We start from the raw sequence: 21,343 nt of genomic DNA, 5'->3' as shown, positions 1-21,343 counted from the left end.
TGCATTAGGCCGACACTGGTTTTAATTCAATGGCCAAACCGCATTTTGCATTCAACATTTCAAATCTCTAAGGGAGTTTATCTCTCTGCACAGTGTTATTTTTCATTTCCATATCATAGTTTAGGAATGTATTGTGTTGCAGAAGTCATTCGTAGATGCTGCAGAATTCTACAGTAGCAGCGCGCAAGAATCATGAAATTCATAAATGCTGGCAAAGATTTCTGCTTCGGGAGAGCTATTGTGTGTGACTGACTGTGACTCAGATTGCATGGGGAGGTACAGGAAGTTGGGAATGGCAGTAAGGCTCAAATGGCAGGGAACGACGATGTGCTGAGCCATTTTACGCCGCTGATTAAGCCCGATGTGATGCATCTGTCATAAAAATTCCCGTTTCATTACTTTCAAATGTCATCACCATTTATAAAGTTCTTTGAGGTCCAGGACTCCTAATTAACATTTTAAATTGAATTGGGTTGTACATTACCCATTTACAGGCTTATTTAGAGTTCTGTTTTTCTGCAATCATGAAACAGGCCTGCATGACAGCATCCGTTCATCACACATACTGTAGGAGTCTAGAATTAGCATCAAAATATGACATGTCAACTGACCAGATAGTGCAAAGAACATTTTTAACTATGAAAGATGTCTATGGAAGACACATACGAAACAACATGTGCTAAAACAGTTAAGCGTTAAACTGCTGTATATGGTATGTCATATTTCCAGCCTTCTCACAAAGTGAATTTCATTAAATGAGATATGCGTTTCTTACTGTCCTTGGAGGCGAAGAAGGAAGATTAAGGCATTCCGATTTTGTCTTGATACATTTATCAACTCAGCTAATTAAAGTATATCAGATACTACATAGCCTTTTTAGTATTTCCCTCCGTGCTGTGTGTATCGTAAAAAAAATCTCAGCGAAAATAGAAATATGTGTCCTGCAGCATGTGCTGTATAACGATACACTGGTGCCTAGCGGCTCATATTTAGTTTAAATACTCTGTGAGGAAAATGACGCCATGTTTGCGGAGAACGTTACTGTAAAGAATATGTAATAATGGGTGGTGCCGGTGAAATCTTCTTTTATTAACTGAAGATTTAAATAGGTTAATATGTTCATGCTGAATTCCTGTTTCTTAAGTAAAGGAGTCCTTTGGGTTTGATGCTGCACTCGCGGTTATCCGGCCTTAATCACATTTAATCACAGGCGAGTGATGTGAATCGGATGCCTTTGATTCAGAATAATGGGAGCAGAGACCAATGATAAAAGATAAAAGCTTGTTACCACCAACTTGTCATGTACCCAGAGAGCGCCTGAGGGGCTTTTAACTCCGCATCGCCCCAAGCAACCACATTTAAAAACTTGGGAAATTAAACAAATCGATGAAATTCCTTTTCCAAAGGAAGACAAATTGGGTGTCCTACAGAACATGGCACCGTTTTCTTTCACGTCATCTGTGTTATTAACCTCAAATATGTTAAATAATAACAGCTAATAGGCAAATATCTAAATTAATAAAATCATGTCGGACTGGTGAGCCTATTCATGCCAGGTTTTAGTAACCCATACATGCCTTGGATGACCGATGTACAGTATGTACGGATACAGTATATTAAAGCAAGACGTATCTTTACAGATCTTTCACTGTACAGATAAATGATCTTGATTTGTTCCTTTTGTATTTTCACTTTGATCAAGGATACAATTGTCCAGACTGCTATTAACTTTCAGGTGATGTGCCCTTTCTGTCACCATTAACGCCCTCATTTCAAGGTCTTTCTCTGCATTCAAACCAACCAAGCTGGTTTTTCAATAGGCTTAAAATATCCTTCCACTTACTGTGGAAAGTAGCTGTCACATTTACCTTACACCAGTGGTTCCCAACCCTGGCCTTGGGGACCGCGTGTGTTCCCTGTTTTTTCTCTAATCAGCCCCTGAATTAATTTCGCTTGAGTGGGTCATTCCCTGAATGCTGATATGGGTCTTGCAGCTATAAGCACTTAAGATAATCAAGAGGGCAAGGGATACTTTAGTTTGAATAAAACAATTAAAATTACAATTAAAATGAACAGAGTTTAATGTGACATCCTGATTATGCAGGCAGGTCAGTGTACCGCTGTGCACGGCCATATAACTCTTAGGTTCCAATCCCTTAACTTTGCCCCCATTTTCATAGTTTTTCCGCAGCTTTTATGAGGTTTGGAATAGCTACTAGTTTTCTTCGAGAAACGCAAAATGTTAAGGTGTTAAGATGTCATTTGAGGCTAGCTTCAAGTCTAGGCATCCATCTGTTTTGCATCAATGTGGTGTCCTGTACTGTTCGTGGTCACAATTACTGAAAATTAATACAATTTGATTTTACACTTTCTGAAATGTTCATGTGGCACCAATCATGTAATCGTTCACATGATTAGATTGGAATAGACATATTATTACTTTTCTGGTTTTAGGCGTTGTTAGTTGATTCATTGATTGACTTCAAATACGAATCCATAGCATTAGTGTCCTACACTATCCTATTTTTCTTTGTAATAGGCTTTGACCAGAGTACACTTTGAATTAAATATTGCTCGGTATCAGTGTGACAATCTTTGCCTCTATTTAACGGTAAATTAAGTTTTTCCTAAATAGGCTGTGGGTTTCTGATTGATAAAATACAACTTAGCCATCAAAGGAGATGTAAAAAGGGTTAAATAATTAGCAAAATCAGATTACACAGTATTTCCATTACCCCTAGAAATTCACGTTGTTAGACCTGGAAACCGTGTGAAACTCGGTGATATTTAAACATTTCTTTAATGATGCCGATCATTGGCCTTCTTATTAAGCAGGATTACAGACACAGCTGGAGAAAATAACACGATAAATTCAGGTAATCACAATTCAGGACGTAATTTGTTTGTGGGTGTGTGTATGTGTGTGTGTGTGTATGCGTGCATGCATGCCTGCGTGCGTGGATTATGTTTATATTACATTGTGAGGACCAAATGTTCCCCTCAATGTAATAAAAACCAGTTTTCAGGTCCCAACAAAGATTTGTCAATGAAATAAGAAAAATTAAAAATGCCAAAAGTCTTGTATTTAGTTTGGTTACTTATGGTTAAGGTTAGGGCTGGGTAGGGGTTAAGGTCGTCATGTTGGGATTTGAGTTTTCCCCATAGAAATGAATGCAGAGTCGTCCCAAAGAATAAAAGGCAAACCTGCAGCAATGCCATTATATTTGTAAAGTGCAAACTGTCGGTGCTGTTCCTTGGCAGGACAAACACTGGGACACGGTAAATAGACACTATCATGATGCTTATCCTATCAATTTTGCGTCTGCATTTTTAAAATACCAACTGCGCTGTTTCATGTCGCTTGTATTGTCTATATTAATATAATGTGCAACGTTTGCATTGACAAAAGAAGTCATTCCACATTAATCAGCAGTGTTACCTAGAACTTGTGGTTGGAACTGTTAGTTAAAGTGTGATATAGTTAACAAAGAATGGAATACATGGCAAGGGAATATGGAAAGATAGAGGAGCACGGCACCAAAGAGCTAGTTTGCTGCATGAATTTAAATCAGTAATAGAGTAGTGCTTATGCAATACAGGAAATTCATTTCTGATGTTTCTAATGCCACAGCATGTGCACCTGAAAAAGTAAGCGAGTGGCAATTGCTTAAGGTGTGTGGGATGCTGCTTCCGGTCCTCCCTGCGTTTAATCTACTGACTGTGCGACTCTGTTTTCTACAGCACGTTTGCCGAACAATGTCTGAACACAAGCTAAACAGCAACTTTAACGAAGCTTGACATTCTGCCTGTGCTGGTTTGAACTCAGAATCCTGGGTGGGGGGGGTGCTGAGGGAGTGATGGGGGTCAGGTAAGGGGGGGGGGGGGGGGTGGATCCTTTGTTTCGGCACTTATGACCCAAACCTCCTATTATCCTTTTAAAATAAATCTGTCTAGAATTAAGTATGTCAAGTGCTTGCGCCCATGAAAGGTACTAAGCGGTGATTTATTGTTTGGAATAACCTGTTTTTAAAAGCATTTTTTCCTGCCCCTGCATTCGCTCAAGTATGCATTATTCATAGTATGATAATGGATCAAACTAAGAATTCAAAAATGCACTGATTAATTGAAGAAGTCAATACTACAGACACAGCAGTGTGCTTTCATTTTCCAATGACATTAATAAGATACGATTTTTGATGAGATTATTAAGAGACAGATAGATAGATAGATAGATAGATAGATAGATAGATAGATAGATAGATTAGAAACATATTGAGTAATATTCAAGAGGGAATTTTACTACGGAAGTGTACATACTAAGTAATCCACTCAGTACACAAAGAGGCTACAGTGGATAAGTAATGGTCTGCTTCCAGAAGTGATCAGCGGGAAATTCTATGAAGTTAAGCAGTAATGGTTATGGATTAAAACTCCGTCCTCCTGGAATTCACTGTCCAAGTTAAGTGCGTCATGCTTTTCAAGTGTATAACTCTGACTGATATATATATATTTTTTCTCTTTGATGGGGACACCCAATGATACATTGTCACCCTGGGAGACACTCTTCCCAACCAGACAGACAAGGTCATTATTATGCATTATGGGATGTCCTTGACAGTTCAAGGCATATGCATGGCATGTCTTGGAAAGGAATGATGCAATCCAGGCAAATGTGCTCCTTGTGATTATGGGGCCTTCAGAACCACAGTGTGTAATGTTATAACCAGACAGGTCTTTAGGCCGTGACCTTACACACACCTTAAAGTTTGAGAAGAACACTATGAAAGGCAGCTTATCAAAACATCTCTCCCCCCAGCTGCCAGAGGTCCCTCTGGAACCTGCCAAGTTGTGTTATGATGTATTAAGGTTTCTGTGAGATTCAGAATTTTTTTTTTAACTGCACGCTGACTGAGTTGTGACTATTGTTGAACATTTATTTCAAGTTACAGGAATGGCGAATGTGTTACTTTTTTTTTTGTGCTGGAGATAGTTGCCCTTTGATGAAGGCATCGCTTCTCATATGCGAACAGATGGGATACATTTAGCATTTCAATGAATTAGACACTAGTGACCGCCATACCCTTTGCCTACAAAATGCTTGCTAAACACTAGGAGTGTAATGAAGAAAAAACGTTTCTAATCAGGCATCCAGTTTGAGTGTCTAGAGTGCCCTACATGGATTCACAACCAGCAATCTGAGTCAAAAGGAAATCGGCCAAGAACCAATAAAACGATCAAAAGTCAATACTCTCAATCAATACTATAATACTGCATATTATACTAATAATGTTTAATATTAAGATGAAGATGATAATTAAGTTTTGTGGAAGATGGTTTTGCAATGAAAAGTAATCAGTAATTTGGTTAAAACAAACCATAAAAAGCACACAATTCGAATGTTTTTATTTCAAGTAAGGCACAGTAGGGAGCATTACCCCACCCCACCAGGGCTGGGGGTTGTCCTTGTGCTGTGCATGGTTGGTCTAGGTCAGTGTTTCCCAATCCAGTCCTCGGGGGCCCATAGACAGTCCACATTTTTGCAGGAACTGAGAGGGAGCAAAAACATGGACCGACTCTGAGTCCCCGAGGAATGGAAACACTGATCTAGGTGAAACAGCATTTCTAAATTGTCCATATTGTGTGATCGTGTGTTTACCCTGCAGAATGAATGGCACCCTGTCCAGGGTATACTCCTGCATTGTGTCATATGCTGACTAGTGACTGGAAGATGGATGGATGGATGGATAGTCACTAAATAAATTATATGTGACATAATAAATAAACACGTAACATAATAAATAGCCCCACTTTCCAGTTATTTGTATCTAATTCGCAATCTGACCATTCCAGCATCATCCGTTTCCTGAACCTAGAACATTCTAATAGGAGATATCAGGGCCAGCTTGGGTGTCCTGGCATCCTTGGCAAGATTCTGCTGCCCACCCCCCAGAAGAGCAGAAAACAAATTTCGTCAGTTCATTTATATTAATAACTCTTCAGCGTATCTGGCTAAATAGCTAATCTGCATCTGTTTCATAAGAAAAGTAGTGAAATATTTAAACTACTGTAAATAACTAATGTAATGGAATACAAGCACAAGTATTTCTTCTGATTTTTTTTCCCCTTTCTCTTTGGTGCTCGCGGGGGGGGGGGGGCGCGGGCATCAAACAGGGGCATCCTGGTGCCCGCGAGTACCATGTTGGTGACCCCTGCCCTAGATAGTTGTCAAATTCATCAATTCCGGATTATTTTACAGATATTCAACCAAATATTTGCCTGTAAACTAACATTTAAATGGAACCTACTCTCATTTTGCTCCAGTACACATTCTTGTTACTCAGATCTTGGTTGTTTTTGCTCATTTGCAGTACAATACTATATGTCAGCAGTGCTCGCTTTCGGCTAGAATGATAAAAACAGCAAATCTTAGCATGTAGCCAAGCTATGCCTATGATTTTTATTAAAGACTTTTCACATTACAGTGCTACAACGACCCACAAATATGAAAGTTACATGTCTTTGCAAAGTCACATTTCTGTGGGCGTTTATGGATTATTTTGTTCCAGACATGTCGCAATTATGTGTTTTTGTACAGTTTTCTATTTTTTTTTCCCATCTTTTTTTCTGCTTCAATTAGTGCGAAATCCAGATAGAGAGGGGAAATAATTACAAGTTACATCACAGGCACAATGTGCAGAATAAATAATGTGATGTGAGTTTATGAAAATGACATGATATTAGTTACTAATTCGAAGTAAATTATCACTATTTATGTAAAACAGAATGCATCTTTATGCAATGAATTGGCCTATTAAACAACCTTAACAGGGAGGAATTATTTATAGTTCAAGAAGCACACACAGGCTTAATTGGCGTGCTTTGAGGAGGAGCATATGCACTATCCAGTGGGAGACCATCTGACGCGGACACTTGCTGATGGCCGCCTACATTAGTCTCCATATGTGGGTAACAGACGGCTCATATGCACCATGTCCTTCAGGTAATGAATGTATGCAATACCTCTTTACACAGAGACTAATATTTCCTGACTTACTCTGTGCCTCCACTTCACTGACACACCCCTTCCTATTGACCAATCCAGCACTGTAAAATTAAAAAAAAATAAAAAGTGAAAAGGTGTGATTATTCACTGACCAGTGCATGTAGCCAAATACTTCGTAATTAGCATTCACTGGTCTGTCTAGACATTTAAGGTTTTTCATTCCTTTGGGCGATTCCACGAAGGGAAGGTTGGGCTGACTTGAACCTTTTGAGACACTATTAATTAAAATAACTCCTTTCCTTTTTGACTTGGTAGAGCCTTGGCTGCTCATGATAAGTCGCCGCCATGACTACAGAGATGCTTCTGTAACATAATTCTGCAAAGAAGGGCGTCTGTTTGCATGGTGTTCAATCAGCTTCAGAAAATCAAGATTTCAAAAGAATCCATTTATTTATTTCACTCAAGGTCGTGAATGTGTCCATTTGACAGATTCCTTTTTTTTGGGGGGGTGGGGATCCAACCAGGTATTCCAATGAAATACGGAAACACACATTCAACACCCACAGCATTCCATAACCATGCTGCTAATGTTTATTGTGTGCGCTGGAATTTCTGACATGTGCCTGTAACACCTTCACCATAAAACATTAAACACATACATAAAAAAAAAAAAACTAAGGCTCATACATGCACAGAAAGTTCCTTCCCAAAAGTTTTCCTTTACCTAATGACCTAGAAAAAAGTTTTTGAAGTTTTATAACCCAGGTACATGTTGGGGAAGGGAAGGGGAAAAAAAACGTAGGAGTAGAATAACAACATTTACAATTCTCATTTTCTTATGCTCAAAGTACGATAGATTTAAAAAAATATATAAATAAATAAAAATAAGAATCTTCAGTCATAAAGTAAATTATTTCACATTCCTTACTTTTATCCCGCTGCCGGGAGAATCAGATGTTCAGTCTATTTTCCCTGTAGATTTCAGCTGACCCAATTTCAAATTGCTCGTACTTTGCAGGTGTGAAAGAATATTTATTGTATTTAGTATTTAAATTTAACTTAGTATTATTAAATTATGAACTTCAAATAATTAACCAGTCACATAAGGAATGTAGTGCATTTTTCAGTTTTATAAAGACAGAAATCCTTGCTTAAGTCATAACATACAAATGACTTCTTAGTGAATTCTTTGTAACTTTTTTGAAATGCTTTTTACACTTTTTTTCACAGGTTTAAATGTTAATTAGTTATTACTCAAAATGTAGAATTTGTTCATATGGGCAGGATCCCGCCTGCATCCTTATTCCGAGGGAGGGTCACCTTGGCGATGCAGCTTATTACGGTGTAAAATGAACACCTACGCATGACATTCAGCCTACGTTCCAGCTCCATTCCAGTCCCAATTACACCAAAACAACAAACAGATGCACACAACCAGTTGGGCAAGTGGTGCGGTAGCCTAGACGCGGTTACACTAGACTGGGCCCGTCTCATCGACGTATCGCTCAGAGTCATCGTAATGTGTTCTGCTGTGACATAGCATCTTATTTTTTTAGAGTTTGTGTTTTATCGCATGCTAAGCGTTAATGCTTGTTAACAGCCAGAATAATCTCAAGCCATGGTTTTTGAGGCCTTTAAAGTAAATAAATTGTTGTTAAGATTTGGCGCTTTCCAGCATTAAATACGGAACTACAGGTGTTAATACATTATGCACACCTTACAAAGAGGTAATATTATTGAGATTCTTTCTGTTCTTTTTTCATGAGGGAAAAATGATGAATATTTAGTAGAAGTGAAAAAACCATACAATTCAGTAATAATCATGCAGTGCAGTTCCATTAAGTATAGGTCATAATAAATCTTGACCACTTCTTTTTCTTTCCCCAGGTCATTCTTATGCTAACCAAGCTGTTCGACTTCAACTTGGGCAGTGTCACAGAGAGTTCCCTGTGGAGGTAAGAAAAAGGTTATTTTCATGCTTAAAATTCATTTGGAAATATAAAGGCATTTAGAAGAAACCGTTCCAAGTTATGTTGCTCTAAACAAATTCTGGATGGAAAAAAAATATATAATGCGTCAACTGGCCATATAATTTTTGTCCCAAAAATGGTTACCGAACGTTACGATTAAGGTATGGAAACGTTCTAAGTGTCCAGTTTTCCTGACTTCCCAGAATGTTATTCCACTACTACAACAACTAAGTATAATGGTAGAACAGAAATAATGATGGCGTCTTTAAAATTCTCCTTCTTGTGTCATATCAAAGAGAACAGACGAGTCACGTGTGTAGGGTTCTGTTCCATCATAACCATTCAGGTTGTTTCAGGGGCTATTCCACGCACCTCAGGAAGACTTCTGCTGCTTGTGTTCTAGGTAATGGCCTCGCGACCCTAAAGCTTCTGTAAAATCTAACCAGATCATGACTGATAACAGTTCAGGACACACTGCTTCAGTAACAACTCGTGCAATGGATAGAAAGCATAGGCTGCAATCCGAACGTCAAGTGTACTTCCAGCTCAGGCCCTGTATCCCCTGATTGCAGCTGCTGGGTAAATCATGTTGTGACCATTTTAGTCGCTAATTGACTAGGCCCAGAAAACAAGTGTGTGGATCCAGTGTTGGACCTTAATATACTGGACTAGCTGAGTAACTTTCAGGTGCGAGCATGGAGTGTCTTTTATCAGCAGGCAAACTTCATCAATTCCCCAGTAGTACGTAGAAGTGGCAATTTTCGTACCCTGCCTTAATCCAGTTTGGGGGTTATTCACAAGGGTGACCGCAGCTCTTGACAGCCTTCTGAACCAGCGCTAACCTCTCCTTGTTTTGCAGAAGGTTCTTTTAGAGTCTGTGCAATTCTTTACATTGTATCAAATTTTATAGCGAGAGAGGGTGAGATACTGGGCTTGAGAATTACATTACTCTGCTGCATTATCTAACAATGTAATTTCTTTAGTTTGCGCTAGGAACCGGGTCTTTGATAATGCTTATTCTTTATAATGCCAGCCACAGCTTTGCCAACCACTATACAAAATGTAAATACTGTGGTTTAAATGGGATTAATGGTGCTCGTTTTTACTGTAACCAATGGGTTGCTGGGCATGTTCTGAAAGGAATGATATAAGATGACAATCCAGATATGACTCATTTATATATAATGTGCCGAAATATCCTGTATATGCACAAAATGTTTATATTTCCACAATGAATTTAAATAACATGTTGCCAAAAATCAAAGTGCTTGAATAGTCTCCATTTTTCTTTTCACACATAGTATATGAGGCCAATTTAGAAATAAAATTAGTTCTTTTCAGGCAGAAAAGGCTGCTGTGTTATTACTGTGCTTAATCTTAAATATGTTTGTGCTTGTTGAGAATCAGTTTATATAGTATTGTTTAAGACAGTCACTCTCCCACCTCCAGTATCTTGTATATCGAATTATACTGTATGTTTAAGCCAAGTAATAAGGAAAGTTGATGTATGTGCATCATCTCACCTCGCAAGATAATCCTTCAGTCAGACTTGCACGTACTGTAACCTGAAGATAGATTATAAATGGTGAGGAAATCTCTGAATGTATTGTTGAACAGCATTTCTCACTGCGGCGACTGCTAATTGAGAATAATGGGTAAAGGACATTATTGAGCTGTTCTCTCCAAGGTTATTTTCAGCATCCATTTCGTAACACACTTACGGCTTCTTATGGTATTTCTCATGGCATTTTGTGATGGCAGAAGAAAATTGAATCCACTCATAAGACCAGAAATTGATTTAATGGATTTTTGGCATTTAAGTGACTGTACATTAATCATCAGAAATGTGTGGCTTCGAAATCATTATTTCTCTTCATCCCTCAGACGAAAAACATAAATAGGCACGGCAGCAAATGTAGTGCTCCCTGGTAGATACGTGTATGATTAAGAGAGAAAAGGAAAATATATATATATATATATATATATATATATATATATATATGGTCCAAGTGCAATCAGTTCATGTTTCACCATGCCTGTAATAGTTGCATTTATTGGAGAAAATTAGTATTGATTCAAATCATGAGACTTAAAATGATGTAATAATTGCTTATGATAATTCAATCTAGGGATTATTAGGGTGCCTGTGAGGGATGAAGTGAAAGTGACTAGAGAGGCTCAAGAGACAAATGCAGCAAAAAGGACCTACTAAGGACCTGTAGAAACCAGAAAACTTAAGCACACTTTAAACTTATTTTAAGTTGCGGTTGCCACCTACAGTGCACTGTGGGTGCATCTTCATTTGAGGCCAGGAACACAACCACCTGCCACAGGGATTGTGCTGAAGGAGCAGGTGTATTTGGAGTCTTTCCCCTTTTCGGGGTGATGGAGTTGGGCCAACGAGACAGAAAATGGAAATCATATAAAGGGGCAAGTGTAACTAATCAATACGAACAAATCTTTGACCTATCTCTCCCTCCCAAGACATCACGCCCAACATGAAAAAAAAAAACATCTATCTATTCATCTTTCAACTACCGATCCAGTACAGTGTCATGGGGAGCCAGGAACCGGGAGCCTATGCCAGGCAGCATGGGCTACATGGCAGGGGAATACCCCGGATAGGATGCTAGCCCATGGCAGGGGAACACCCCGGATAAGATGCGGGCCCATGGCAGGGTGTAGACACTCACTAGAGACACTATACTAGTGACAACGGTTCGTTTAACTGCATGATTCTGGTGGAATCTCACACAACGCAATGAGAGAGAGTCATGCAGGTTTAGGTTCTGATTACGCACTGCTGGAGGTGTGATACAGAAGTTCTGCCTTCCGATCCACTGTGCCTAAATGCGAACCCTTTCATGTGTGCAAATGATTTACAAATAAATGTATGTCAAACATATATGAAAAATGATTATGCTGAATGTCGTTAAGTATTAATCCAAAGTTCAGAAGATGTCAAAGTAAAATACATAGCACATTAACACAGATGTCAGTGGAGTTCACTGCGGTGAAAATAAATAAGAATATAAGGATAAATTAAGGCTGTAAAGAAAGTCTTGGGGGAAGTAATTGATAGTATCTTAAGTAACGTAACAAGAAAATAATTTCAGGACGTGATGTTGCAGCATATCTGGCACATATTTCCCTTTGCCACAGATAAATGTGAGAAAAGGAAGATCAGATTTTTAATTGCAGTACATGGTAATAGCGGGATCCGTTGTGAAAAGGAAAGAAGTACAAATCATGCGAGGAAAACACATGTGATACTTTAACCAATCAGTTCATCGATTTTTTGTAACCACTTGTCATACTAAGGGTCATGGGGGGTCTGGAGCCTGGTTGTGAGACACAAGGCAGGGAACAGCCCAGGATGGGGCGCCATCCCATCACAGGGCACAAGGCAGGGAACAACCCAGGATGGGGCGCCATCCCATCACAGGGCACAAGGCAGGGAACAACCCAGGATGGGGCACCAACCCATCACAGGGCACAAGGCAGGGAACAACCCAGGATGGGGCGCCAACCCATCACTGGGCACAAGGCAGGGAACAACCCAGGATGGGGCGCCAATCCATCACAGGGCACAAGGCAGGGAACAACCCAGGATGGGGCGCCAATCCATCACAGGGCACAAGGCAGGGAACAACCCAGGATGGGGCACCAACCCATCACAGGGCACACTCACACACCAATACTTTAACCTTTACACTGAAAAATAACTAATAATAATAATAATAATAATAATAATAATAATAATAATAATAAGAAGAAGAAGAAGAAGAAGTGTATGTGGGTTAAACTGTATGCCGTAACATTTACGCTAATGAATCAGCAAACAGTGTCACACATATAGCAGTAAGCTACAGTACTACTGTTTCTTCAGCTAATGACGTAACTTCAACACTACTAATCCACAACTATGCTATTATTCATTTTCAAGTGTAAGCGTAGAGTAAGCAATTATAATCTGTTTTCAAAACAGAAACTATATTACTTTAATTTGTTTATCACAGTAATGCGTGGTCTCATTTTTCTAAGTCAAGATATGCTGAAATGCCTTCATAAGTGAATGCCTCTTTAATGACTAAATGATTACTGCACCATGGTCATTTTTTCATTAGACTTATTTCATTTTTAAGTAGAAATACTTCTGTAGGTTTATATTCATGCAGTGTTTTCTTTGTCAGCATTTAGTTAGGATTGAGAAATCAAGGCTTATGAGTACTAATATTAAACAGGGTCCTCTGTATGTGTTGTATATATACACTAATGACACATGATTTCGTTCATTTATTAAAGCTCATTTATTGTACAGTTAATTCGAAGTAATCTTTCACCTTGTATTATATAATCAGTAATTTGCAAATAAGCATTCTGGTTTAAATAATGCCATATTATTTTAGATATTATAATCAAAAGCATAGAGTGAGGGAAAAGCAGCAAGTTATTGCTCAGCATTTATGTGGGACCTCCTTCAGGACAGCTGGAAAGGCATCGCAGGAGGCCTCATGTAACTGGCATAGAGGAGAGAGTAGAGTTAGCCAGTGCCTGAGAACTTGGGGTTAAGGGCCTCGCTCAAGGGCCCAATGGTGGGATCACTCTGTCCACCATAGGATTTGAACCAACAACCCAACCGAGTCCCAACCCGTAGAGCTGCCCCCCCCCCCAGCAAATATTAAATTTTTTTAATGCCTTTTTAGTCAATGCATAATCCATATATGTTATATTATAGGTTTGATGGCATTATAATAATTTTAAAATGTAGAAAACAGTTGATCTAACCTTTCTATAGGCAGGTATGTGCAAACTTTTGACTGCTACCTTACAGTATGTGCAGCAATTACTGAATCATCATAAGCATGAAGAAGCTAATGCGGTATGTAGCTTAATCAGAAATGCAGGTCTTATTGTGTTTACATGTGAGTGCAGTTTATTGTCTTCTTAACGGTTATGCACATAACTACCCCAGGTAGAGACTGAATCTGGAAAAGCTATACAAGACTGAAATATTCTCTCATAATCTGCTATTTATCTTCTAATTAAACCGTAAAATCGTTTCTGATTTTCTAGGGCTTAGAGTCTTGTCATATGCTAGGTCTTTGTGATCATGTAGAGAGTCAAATGGAATGCCAAAAGTACACCATAAAGCCTTTTACTGACCTCTGGGCTATAAGAGTCTTGATCGATAGCAAGATGATATTATATGCCACGCTCCATGTGTTAATGCCCTCCATTTTCACCAGTGTTATAACTGTAATATAGTTTATATTACTGAAATATACAGTTATCAGTAAAGTGTGTAATTGAATCAGCGGTTAATGTATTATAGCTTTTCTTAATAAGAAGGTGTTCGATAGTAGTTATGTAGTTATAGATAGAATTTTGTGCATATACTCTTTATATATGTCGTAATATTAATAAATACCATAAAATGTGTTCCCTGCCTCGTGCCCATTGCTTCCGGGATAGGCTCCGGACTCCGTGCAACCTAGTAGGATAAGTGGTTTGGAAAATGGATGGATGGATGGATGGATGGATGGATGGACTATAAAATGTACTTGAATTTATTCAGGTGTTTGAGAACTGAGCAGTTCAATACCTAAATACTTTTTGGTAGCCATTTTACATGTCTCAAATTGTAAAACATCTAAAGAAAATGCAGTTCAATTGCTTCAAAATATGAATGCTATTTCTTGGCCTATTCACTTCAATGTTTTTTTTTTTTTACAAAAGGTTATTTTAAAATGTTCATGAGATTCCCATTAATTTTCAGGTCTACAGACTATGGAACAACTTATGAGAAACTCAATGATAAAGTTGGGGCAAAAACCATTCTGAGCTACTTGTACGTCAGTCCCAATAACAAGAGAAAGGTAAGATCCATGTTATTGTATTTAAGGAAAGAATGTTAACCAAGTATTACACATCATTTTATAATCTATTCTTTTTTTTAAAAAACTGTTGAATGACAAGGAAGTTTGATTGGAAAAAAATCTAATTATTAATCTCCTTTAAGAATAAATTACACTGTACTGTCTCTATGTTAAATATATGCTACAATATACCACAGGATCAACATACATGACATTTTTACAGTATGTGCATGTCAAAAACTTCTGGGACAGGAACAATGAATGATTTTGAAAAACTACTGAGATTTCGTCTAGGTCAAATTTCATATTCCACTCAACTACCTGAAGTTGTAATATGAGCTGTGAAAGGCTGTAATTGGTGCATGCAAATAATATTAAGCTAGATTTTAATGAGATCAGGAGTTGACTACCATGAATTATGACATACAAACAATGTTACATAAAAGATTGAGAATTTTAATCAATGCGTAGTCTAAAGTGTAAGAAATAGTCCATATTGTTTTTATCCTAATTACACTGTAGTCCCATTGACTCTTCACACTGGAATTTACTTCCTCTCTGTCATACATAAGGGTAGCATTGTTTTAAAGCTGTTTGCATGATGCCGGACATAATGAGCTCTGGTAACTGAGTTCACACTGTACCTAAGTACTGCTTTTTCTGGAAGCTTAAATGTAATGTTGTCAACACACTGAGAAACAACTTCATTTTAGCTGAAACAGAAATGATTCCGTAACATTTATAAACATGGTGTACATCTTACTTCTCTCCAGGCAGTAAAATCTTTTTTGGGGTGGGAATTTTTTGGAGGGAAAATAAAGAAAACTTCAAAGCAGATAGAATTTTTTTTATTCCCCCAGAAAACAGATACTTGGTGGATTGTTTGTCGTTGACATTATGAGGACATTGCAGTTTCTCTGCTGTTCTAAGGGACGCTTTAAACAAGCCCTGAGAAGCAGAATATGCATCTGAGGTTGTATTATTCAATGCCTAAAAAAATGTGCCATCGCTTCCCTTTTCTACCTCCATCTCAGATGTATATCCCTTAAAAATACAATAATAATACATCCTCTTCAGTATCTCGGATATGACTCCATAACTAGTGATCACGATTATATGTAGCAGCCTTGAATTCTGACTACAGTCATTCTCCATGCTCTTTTACTTTTTTATGACAGACTCATTGTGTCTCATCTTGTGCAAACTTGCCTTCTTTCCAATACACTGTATTGCTCTGCTCTCCAGATGGAACCACTACGCCAGACATAATAACATTACTGTCGTAGCTTTGTGATTTACCCGCATCCCAAATACCCGGCTCCACCACAGGCAGCCTGATCGCGTTGTGCAGCTCCTCTCTGCAGGTGCCATGTTTCTAACCATGCTGTAAATGATTACCATGGTTTTAATTAAGTGCTACAGCAGAAAGTATCACCCAGACCTCTTCAGCAACAAAGCTCCCCTCCCCCAATAACACCAACATGTTTATTAATTATGTCTTTTTCCTTTTCATCTTGCCACAGCTGGTATCATAACGATGTAAAGCTAAGCTTAGTAAAACATTCCTGTTAGGGAGTTTTTCCTTGCCACTATCACCTCTGCCTTGCTTTTTGGGGGCATTAGGCAGGAACAATGTAACACCCTTTGAGACAATGTAGCCTTATGAAAATGCACCATACAAATAAAATTGCACTGAACTGAATTGAATAGTGGATTTGTTAAGGACATACATTGAAAAGGTGGTTTGGAAGTCACACGAGATCACAATCAGAGGTATCCTTTACCTGAAAGCTTACATCCACAGACTTTAGTACAGTTACCTATGCAAGGCAACTTAGGCTAGTGAGGGGGCATGACATAAGCAAATTGAAGTATTTTCTCCGGAAGGAAGCTAAAGGATCAAGACGAAACAGAATGCAGTTGCTCACAATGCTAATGAATTCAGCTAAAGTCCAATATAGAGTGAAAAAACAGAACTGCTGTAGCGCAAGCTGTTGCATGGACAGTTCCACCAAGAGCGAGAGACCCCAGCAGTCAACAAGACAGCATCCTTGGCATAGCTACATAGTTCCATTCTCAAAGGAGACACAGAGAACCTGATCCCAGTCCGGCGGCCTGTACTACGAAGCGGGGTTACTGGCTTCTAGGGGTAACTTGTCGGATTTAAGGTACCACAGTTTAAATGGACTTCATATTCATTCACTTACATTTTTCCCAGACTACCTTAAAACCAACCATTGAACTAGTTACGCAAAACACCAGATACGACCAGAAGAACATGCAAGACGTGCAATAAGGTGGAAGAAGATGCGAGTCAGTTGTTTTGGATTATTCACAGAGACACAACATGGCGGCCAGCTATATGCACTGGAGAATGTGCGAATACATTTCGGAACATGTGCCAGACAAATGATATGACCATATACCCAACAAAGAAGTCGCCAGCAACCATACAACTATCATGTGCAACGTGGACATACCTGTCAATTTATAGTGAAAGTATCCGTAACGCATTATAATGGTCTGTATAAGAATTAAGGAGCATTGTAACGCATCACTGAAGCTTATGATGTATTATAATCAACACTATAATGCCTTATGACTGTCATTAGATTGTGCTGTAATGCTTTATTAATTCTTTTATCGACCATTATAATGCATTATGGATGCTTTGTAATGCATTATGAAGGTGTCTATAATTTCATTGTAGATGATAGCTTCAAGTAAAGTGTTACCAAAATAATATATTTACTTAGTTATGACAAATAGTTAGGATTCATATATTTTGAAGTCTATTCTGTACTCTTGCAAGAAGAGAATTGCATTACAATAAGGGATTGGTGTTTCAGAAGAGGAAAAAACGGTTAATCACAGAAATGAACAAATAATCATAGATAACGTATATCATGTAAACAGTACTGATAAATAGTTTTTATACTATGTATGTTTATGCAGTAGACTGATGATTTTACGAAGTAAACAAATTCTACAGCATTTCTGGGCGGAATACCCCATACACGAGTACTGAAAATACTGCTGTCTTTAACTTTAACTTTTTTCATTTGAGTTCGGTTCTGTTTCTGACAGATCTGTGGATGTTCCCCTGACCATGTGTCACAATGGCAATCTAAATCAGCCTTGAGAGGAAACCATACCCACATTTCAGCAGGCATGCTTTTTATAGCTCCCTGGTAACTAGCAGTCGTGAAAATGTCTCTCAGAAATGTTGCCAAGCATAAGAGCAGTACATTTTCCATGCGAGATGTGCTGCACGTAAGGGACATGGGGAAGTAATGCAACGAAATGAACAAACTGGAATGAAAAGGGAAATGTGTCAGCCTTTAGGCATAATATAAAGGTATACATAACAAGATATGTCAATAACAGAAATTGTAGGGATTGAAGTTAAAAATTGCAATAGTTATTTATTGCATGTAGTAGCATTAATGGGGTGTCATCCCCCCAGCCATAATCAAAACCAGCCCATACTGGCCCTGGATCCCCTTAAATAGGTGGAGACCTAAATCCCCCAGAATGCTCAACCCAAAGTTATATCTATCTATCTATCTATCTATCTATCTATCTATCTATCTATCTATCTATCTATCTATCTATCTATCTATCTGTCCGTCTGTCTCTCTGTCTCTCTGTCTGTCTGTCTGTACGCCAGAACAAGTAAATACTTTCAGCCTCATGACATTTGTATATCACTTGCCCCACATTCACCGAATCACAGCTTCATAACTTTTCTGCTGCGGCTTTTTCATTCCTAGATGAGACATTTGATCAGGCATCCCAAGTCGATTGGTGACATTTGCTTTCCTTTCATGGGGGCTTTTAACATCCAGTTTTGTCCCTGTTAAAATGACCTTTAACCCAAAGCTTCAAATTAAGTTTGGATTTTACTCGCATGCAAGGTATATAATTTAAATCTACAACATTCTTCAAGCTGACATAATGATACAAAGATGCATGGCTTCAAGAGTAACGGTCAAATTACAATTGCGGCTGTGCTTCTTATTTAAGACCCACAAAGGGGATGAAACCGGCACAGTGGGGACGATCAGTGTGATCTGCGTCTCAGGAATCTTCCTTGCATGAATATAAAGAATTTAAAATACTTATTAGTACATTTAATAGTTGTGCTGTTAACACATGCAGCTCTTTTAGCTGGAACATTCAGGCATATATAAAGCTTTCTAACTATGGTCCTTTGGTCAATACACAATAATGGGTAAATTCAGTGCAAGGTTGATGGAGAATTAAAACAATCAATGTGCATATTGTCCGTAAGAATTTCATAACAGTCGTCTTAGAAAATACCTCCAGACAGCATTGTGGTTCTGTTCAACAACTTCAAGAACTGTCTTTTATTCATTTATTTATTTTTTACTTTACCTGTTGCATCCTCCACACATTGAGGACTTTGAATCAGGATAGACTATCCACATTTCTCAGAACATGTAGCATTATAGTTTGCGCTTTGTTCTAGTGTTCTAAAGTAGACTTACAAGTAAAACCAATTTTTTTGGCTATTCAGGTTCAAGAGTCCAAGAACATATTGATCTACTATTTAGCAACCGAATATTGTCAGACTTGGCACAACTGGTATTTTATGATATCAAGTTGTGCCACTAGGGGGCATCTTAATTATTGTGAACCATTGTGTTTTGCCAAGGATTAAGAGAAAAATAATCAAATGTTGACTAATTATGCTAATAAGAAAATGCTAAGGGGATTTTTGGGTTAAGTGTTCCAGGCATTGTTAATTGATAAACGCACATCTTACTGTAAGTAGTACCGTAACCCGGGAAGAAATCTATCCTGCTATGCGTTTTCAATGGCCTAGATTTTCTTGTGAATGTATTTTACATGATTACACACATTATTCGGTTATTCAGTGTTGTGTAGCCTAAATTTGATACAGGATACAACAATTGATTCAAATTAAGAGGCAATCTTTATCCAAGGGTCCTTATAAGAGGAGTTACAGGATTAAAATACTATTCAAGTGTCATATAGATGATTAAGCTGGCTATGACTGTATATACAACAATCAGGCTCCAACTGCTTATTAAACAGTAATTAAATCATACTGAATAGTGTTTTTACCTGTGTATGTCTATTTCTGCCTTCCATAAGCGCCGAAGAACACAGGCAGCTGGAAGTTTAAAATATCTATCTTAAAGAGGAATTATCTTTTGACATGATTTTGGATATAATCTATCTATCAGCTTGAGTTCCTGTGATTAATAGCCATAAAACCTGCTACCTGGTGCGGATACCAATATGTATTTTGCTACAATCTGTCGCTGTCGTCTTAAAATTGCTACCCGCTGCCTGTCAGTGCTAACACTGCAAATTTATAATCATGCATTTCTAGGATGAGCAAACTCTGTTCAAGCTGTATGTCAGGCTAAACGTATATAATGCGTTAAATTGAAATGTTTATTTTTAAAACGACAAAATAATATTTTTTGTGGCTAAAACAAAATTCTCCCCAAACAATGCTTTTGGCAGTTTAACAGCCATTGTACTTTAATCCCTCACATACTGGCACATTTGGGATATATTTAAGTTATGTGGGTAAAGTTTAATTGCTAAATAATACCGAATGGAAAGGTAGCTATTGTTTTGTTTGAGGTAGTGGTGTGGGTCGGGAGGGACAAGGCAGAATAGAACACGCCCAGGACCTCGAGCCAAAGCCAAGATCTCGTTTAAATAAAAAGAAAACCCAGCAAAGGCTTAAAACTGTAACAATGAAAACTTGGCACATGGGCCAAAAGAATTTCCCTGGTGTCCTTCTAGACCGAGGCTGTTCTGTTGATCAGGCTTTTCTACGTCCAGCTGTCGAGCGAGCTGATATCTGCAGTGAATGAAAGGTTGAGTCCAGGTCCTGCTCTCCTTTGCCTGACTGGCTACCTGTCCAAGCTGCAGGACTGCAGCAGCCCGCTCGACGAGGAGATGCGAGCCAGCCGGCTTCGGGTGCTGCCGAATTATCTCCATGCTGTCTCGTGGCTCCACGATGCCAGAGCTGCGACAGTGGGAGCTGTCCAAAAGCTGAAGCATCCCACCTGAACTGGGCACACAAATTGTTTTCTATACACTGAACTGGTGTTTACTTGTAATCCTGGGGGGGGGGGGAGCAACAAACATGTAGATAGTGCTATTGTAATTTCACCTGATTATGAAGTTGACTAATATGTCATCTGTTCCAGTTTTAGTGGAGAACAAATCCTTATATAGAAAGTTAACTCCAAACCATGTGTGAATGCTGTGTCCTACTTCACTTGGAAATTGTTTATTTGCAGATGGAAAATTATAATTGCCACGTTCCTATTTCCCTTCAAATCTCTCCATAAATGTGTGCCCTTTTGTTGTGCACTTCATGTTAATGAAATGGAATTCGTGTCGTGGGGCATCTGAATTGCAATTAAATTTATATGTGAGATTGAACATCAAACATTATATAAATGGCACGGTGTAATATG

The 21,343-nt window shown here is 38.4% G+C and overlaps 1 protein-coding gene across 5 annotated transcripts in view; it reads left to right on the top strand.

Annotated features, from left to right (window-relative positions):
- Window positions 1–21,343, top strand: part of LOC125715535 (VPS10 domain-containing receptor SorCS1) — a 120,213-nt gene that overhangs the window by 50,142 nt on the left and 48,728 nt on the right. For all 5 annotated transcript variants that reach the window (XR_007384095.1, XR_007384097.1, XR_007384096.1 and 2 more), the window contains exons 2-3: window positions 8,891–8,958; window positions 14,753–14,852. Coding sequence is in view for 2 of the 5 variants with exons in the window: in XM_048987197.1 (XP_048843154.1) it covers window positions 8,891–8,958; window positions 14,753–14,852 (168 nt within the window). In the remaining 3 variants the exon portion in view is untranslated. The remainder of the gene's footprint in view (window positions 1–8,890; window positions 8,959–14,752; window positions 14,853–21,343) is intronic.

Source organism: Brienomyrus brachyistius, chromosome 20 (genome assembly GCF_023856365.1).
Source record: "Brienomyrus brachyistius isolate T26 chromosome 20, BBRACH_0.4, whole genome shotgun sequence".
NCBI classification, from domain to species: domain Eukaryota; kingdom Metazoa; phylum Chordata; class Actinopteri; order Osteoglossiformes; family Mormyridae; genus Brienomyrus; species Brienomyrus brachyistius.
The sequence above is the reverse complement of the archived record's forward strand: the minus strand, read 5'-3'. Positions and strand labels throughout refer to the sequence as shown.